The following is a 5,950-nucleotide window of genomic DNA, read 5'->3' on the forward strand; positions in this document are numbered from 1 at the left end:
GTGTTGAGTGTGTTCCCAGTGTGCAGGGACACAGTGAGTGTTGAGTGTGTTCCCAGTGCGCAGGGACACAGTGAGTGTTGAGTGTGTTCCCAGTGCACAGAGACACAGTGAGTGTTGAGTGTGTTCCAGTGTGCCGGGACACAGTGAGTGTTGTAGTTTGTTCCCAGTGTGCAGGGACACAGTGAGTGTTAGAGTGTGTTCCCAGTGTGCAGGGACACAGTGAGTGTTGAGTGTGTTCCCAGTGTGCAGAGGACACACTGGGTGTGGCACACATCATTGCACTCATGAGCAGAACCACTGTCCACTACACATCACTTAGGAAACTGCCCTGCAGCCTGGGAGCAGAGGGTCACAGGCTGGAGACAGGTGCTTTGAACCATTCAGAAACCTTAGACACGGCGCCACACCATAGTATTCACATTCTGAAGTTGGGTGGTTTACAGAGCTGTGTGTCATTCCATTCTGTTTAGAATAGTTCCATTACTCCAAAAGACAAACTGTATCCTTGGCAGGGAACATCATGCCCTGCTGCCTCCCAGATCTGGCCACCCTTACTCTGCAGATGTGGCCGTGCTGGACATTCATGTGTGACCTCTTTCACAGTGTGATGTGCACAGCGGATGAGGTGATCCATGCCGCAGCTCATATGCACCTCCGCCCTCTTATTGCTCAATACTATGGTTCTTGGATGCGCTCTATTCTGCTGACTGCACACAGCTGCTCAGAGGTTGGGCTGTTCTCACCTCCCGTTTGTTCACAGGCTGCTGCAATGAACACGGCTCTGGAGGACTCCTTGTCTTTAAGTCTCTTGGGCCTGGGCCTATGTTAGAACCACTGGTTCAGAAGTGTGACTTGATTTAATCTGTGCATGTGGGGGGCATCCGTGGGTACACTGACTGAGGTCAGAAGAGGACACCAGGCATCCCGCTCTGTGGCTCTCTGCCTCACGGCCCTAGGTTGAGGTGTGGTGCCCAGCGAACCCGGGGTCTCTGCTTCTCTCTAGCCCACAGTGCTGACGTGGGCCGTGAAATCTGTCCTCATGCTAGGGAAGTGAGGATTCTCAGGCGTAGCACCAACTCCCAGCCCTCCTCCCAAGCAGGATCCAATGGTGGGCACTAACGACTCTCACTGAATCTATGAAGTACAGTCTTGGCATCTGCGGCTCTTTCACTGCTGAGATGGCATTCAGCCTTGGAGAAACTCTCCTCTCCTCCTCCCCTTTGCTGTGAAGGTGCTGTGCCCGCTCAGCAAACCTCTATACCAAGTCACAGTCCCAGCAACTCACCGAGACCTCTTAGAATAGGTGGCTCCTTCTGTCATGGAAAATGCCCTACATTATGGCTTTAGGTAAGCTGGATGCTAGGGGTCTGTTAGGGCATGACGTCAACAATGGTTTCCTCACAGTCACAGGGTTCTGTTCTGTTCATCCTTGCAATTGTACTACCTTCTGTATCTAGAGGAGCTCCAAGGGACCCAACCCCCTCCTCAGACCTGTCTCAGGTGCACTACACAGACACACAGGCACATCCGCAAAATTAAAAATAACCATTTTGTTTAAACTGTAAGACAAATTGTAGAATATTCCCTTACATTGTGTAAAAATATGCTGCTGTGATTGGTTTAATAAAGAAGCTGACTGGCCAACAGCTGAACAGGATAAAGTTAGATGGGAGAATGCTGGGAAAAAGAAAGATGTGGTCAGGGGAGTCACCAACCAGACGGAGAGGAAGCAAGATATGCTGGAGAGATAAATGCCATGAGCCTCATGGCAGAATGTAGTTTAATGGAAATGGGTTAATTTAGGTTGTAAGAGCTACTTAGCGATAAGCCTGAGCTATCGGTCAAGCATTTAGAATAATATTAAGTCTCCATGTCGGTTATTTGGGAACTGGCAGGCAGGAGAGAAAAATCCACCTATAACCAATTCCTTACTAAGTGAACCAACCTGGAAAGTGAGACGGTGGCCATCTCTGTCCCAGAGCTGCCACAAAAGGACAATGACTGAAGACTGAGTGACACATCTGCTGTTGACATGACCTTTCATGCTATAACATAAACTCCTATCATGCAAAATTTCTTATACATTGAAATTTTTTATGATAGATTACTCAGATTTTTTAATTATACTGTTTTAAATTTATTGTTAAATCAATACCATCTCTTTTATACTAAAAAAGAACCCACAACCTAAAATTCTTGCCAGGTGAAATGTTTTACCTTGAATTCAAACTGTTTAACTACAAAACAGCGGTCAGAAAAGAGGCAGTTTACTGGTTCCTTCCCATTATAAAATCGTTTATGACATTTCAAGTGGTCAGCCACCAGAAAGGTTAATTCCTGCTTCTGCGGTCAGGCTTTACTCCAGGTGACTGCTCTGGGCTGTCCTGTTTACCTATTCCCAGCAAAGCACACTGCTCCGTGTACACGCTCGCTGTTAAGAACATATTGACTTGCTGCCTGCCCTGCTGGAGTCAGGCATGAAGACAGAATTCCAAATGTGACATTTGCAGACAGCTGGGTCACTTAGGCGCTGTCAACCTGAGAATCCCTAACATATAAACTGGACTTGATTACCACACAGATGAGCACACCAGAGGGGCAAATTTCTAACCATTTTTAAGATTCATGCAGAACTTTAAAACTGAGTTATATCTGTAGAATGAAAACTCTCATTTAAAAGTCTTTCTTTTAATAAACTCAAACTGGCGCTACTAACAACCCACAGACGCTCTAGCATCCACTCCAAGTCTTCACACTTCCACACTGGGATTCAAATGGGAACGTACGCAGTAAGGTTGAGGCCCACGATGCCGTTTACCCAGAACACACTGATTCTGAAAAACCTAGCAAAAGCAAAACTTGTTCCTTTCACAAGGATCTAATGGAAAGCAAACCTGGTGTATTATCTGAGCCACCGGGAGCTGTTCAGCGTACTGCAGAGGTTCCGTGAACTCCTCCTCCATCCTGTCTTCCATGTCGCTGGAAAGCAAGCAGAGGACACACTCAGACAAGTGGCCATGGTGAATATGTAGAAAATGTGCTTACCACAGACCTAATGTAAGTTTTAGAAATAATGTTTATTAATTATTTTGGAGAAACTACCCAACAAAATAACCCCGATTTAAAGGATGTGACCAGAAATGTATTCAGACTACACGTACTTGTGTGATGAAATCAGCTAACGTCACTTACTGTCCTGGTCCCCTCTCTCGCTCCAGACTGAACACTTAAGAACCTGTTCGTGAGGTCTGGGTTCTCAGCAGGGCAGTTGCTGTCTTTCTCGCCTTCTCTGTGCACCATTCCACCGGCCCTGCCACTCCGGATCTTGGGTTTTGCCTGTGATTACTCCTGCCTGTCTGGACCAGCCTCTAATCTGCTCTCTCTTCTACACGTACAGATTCATTTAAAACCACCAAACTAAGCGGACCCTGGTTGCTGGGTAAGCGAGACCAATAAGGACAAGTGGACTCTCATGAAATTTAAAACCACTTCCATTCATCAAAGAAAGAGCTGGGTGAAGAGGCAGCCTAGGAACAGGAGAGAACCTTGGCCAACTATACAGCCAACAGGATTAGTGCCGAAGACAAACGAAAGCCCAACACCCTAAACAGGCAACGAGCAAGAGAGGTCTCCGAAGAAGCACAAATGAGCAATAACTATTGCGGAAGGTGCTCGATGTCCTTAGCATCAGAGAAACACTAGATAAAACTATGTTGGGAGCCCAGCTCCACCAGGAAGCGATGAGCATCGAGACACAGACTGCACTGGTGTTGGTGGAGTGTAAACCTACAGCTACCAGGGAATCAGTGTGGAGGCTTCTCCAGAACAAAAGCTGCTACTGTGCATAGCACAGCAATGACCATGGAGAGCCCTCTGGGTGTGCCCAGGAGTGCTGGAGGTGGGGCGTGGGGGGGGGGGAACCACTGCTAAATGGAACACACGCGTGGCCAGGGGACACAGAGAAAGCAAGCTGGGGCTACGCTCGAGGCCTCCCCAGCTGGAGCTGCACTCAAAGCTCCCCCCACAAGCTGGCTAGCCTGAGATTGCCTCAGTGTGCTGCAGTGGTGGCAGGCCTGGCTTGGGGCGCTGACAGACACCCGTCAAAAGCCTGTGGCCCCAGTGTGGAAGTTACGGTTGCATGCACACGCCCATCAAACGCCCTTCTAGGGAGCCATGCTGACACCACAGACTTGGCCAGAGAAGTTTCTCTCTGCAGCGGTAGCAGTGACTGCACGGACTCAGAACTAGTCAAACAACAGAGAACGGGTGACAGTTTGGATGGGACACCCTGCAGTCTCAAACTCCCATAGCTGTGGCTACTGCAGCGCACCACAGGCTGGGTGTGGAACGGCCAGGGCTGCCCGGGACATAGAGGCAGCTAAAGGTTGATGGGAAGCAGAGACACTCTCCACAGTCATGTGCAGCTGTCTACATTGTTCCTGTTGGACTGTCTGGAGGTTGAAGCATTATGACCAGCTCATGTCTGAGTACCCCAGCACTTACCCATCAGTTACCTATCTGAGTATATCCCTCACAAAGTCGCTCGGTGTGTAATTTGGGGCCTTTGCATTGGTTCACTGCTGTCTCAGAGCTAAAACAACAACTCGAGTTTCCGGAAATGCGTGTTTGCTTCCCCACGCACACTGCTTCCGGGACCCAGCTGGGGCCCCGTCTACTGAGATAATCTTCAATGCTTTTAACTTCTACTATTTCTGCATTATTTTTCTTAGACGTAGGCCCAGGGGGCCTTTTCTTCCCACTTTATGTTGAGGTGAGGTCTAGAACGTTCTTTGAGGGTTGATAGTCTAGACAATCTCTCAGGGACACAGGAGACAGGACCTTTCGATTCAAAAATTCTGTTTCAGCTCCAAGAAGTTTTCTGTTGTAGTTTGTAATGCTCTTTCTGTTTATTTTCCGTTTGGTTTTCTAGCTGAAACACTAAACTGAACACAATGGACCGTCTCTAACTCCCTCTCGTATCCAGCGCTATTTTCCTGGCTCTCATTTCTATTCTCTTCCTCTCACTGAACTTCTGGAAATAGATACCTTCTCTTGGGGAGCTTGTAATTTAGTTTTTGCTTCTGAGGTGATTTTGTCTTTTTTGTCAATTTCTTTCCAGAGTTCAGTCAGGTTCTATTTCAGACATGCCTGTTTATCTCTTTCTGTCGTGACTTTTTAGCTGATGGCCATGGCGTTCTTTCTCAGCACAGACACTTGTTTAAGGTGTTGTTCAGATTCCAGGGCTGCCGTCTGCTCTTCCTCCGGTATCTCTTTTATTATCCATGCACCCCCCCCTCTCGTGTGTGTGTGTGTGTGTGTGTGTGTGTGTGTGTGTATGTGTGTGTGTGTGTGTTCACGTATGTGCAGGTGCATATATGTGATACTCAAATGTCACTCCTCAGGAGCTGTCCAACAAGTTTTTAGAGACAGCCTCTCACTGGCTTGGGCTTTCCTGTTGACTCAGACTGGCTGGCCAGTGAACCCAGAGGTCCACCTGTGTCTGCTCACCACTGCGGGAATTACAGCACCAACCCAGCTTCTTTATCGAGGGTCCTGGGGATTGAACTCAGGACCTTACAATTGCATGTGAGCACTTTGTGACTAAGCCATGCCCTCAACCCTTCTTTCTATTTTGCTTTCAATCACTGAAGGACTCTACATATATAACAAAATGTATATAAATCATATATTACATATAACTTAATAAGGTTTGATCTTAATTTCCTATTTTATTCTTGATTAACTTTGTACATTTTCTGAATTCTTCTTCTGTTGAGGATCATTTACATTGGCTTTCCTGAGATTAGTAATAGCAATTTGTCTGGAATTCAAGGAAGAGAGAACTAGTTTACAGAGTTCTCAGTTCAAGTGTGCCCTCTTCTGTAGCTACAGTGAACTGCAGTTTACAGAGGTTCTCAGTTCAAGTGTGCCCTCTTCTGTAGCTACAGTG

General features: G+C 47.3%; 1 protein-coding gene across 1 annotated transcript in view; it reads right to left on the reverse strand.

The window, feature by feature from the left end:
• Window positions 1-5,950, reverse strand: part of Pigk (phosphatidylinositol glycan anchor biosynthesis class K) — a 78,157-nt gene that overhangs the window by 22,410 nt on the left and 49,797 nt on the right. The window contains exon 10 of the mRNA XM_005357473.2: window positions 2,895-2,979. Within this exon, the coding sequence (XP_005357530.1) occupies window positions 2,895-2,979 (85 nt within the window). The remainder of the gene's footprint in view (window positions 1-2,894; window positions 2,980-5,950) is intronic.

This window comes from Microtus ochrogaster, chromosome 21, assembly GCF_000317375.1.
Source record: "Microtus ochrogaster isolate Prairie Vole_2 chromosome 21, MicOch1.0, whole genome shotgun sequence".
In the NCBI taxonomy this organism is placed as follows: domain Eukaryota; kingdom Metazoa; phylum Chordata; class Mammalia; order Rodentia; family Cricetidae; genus Microtus; species Microtus ochrogaster.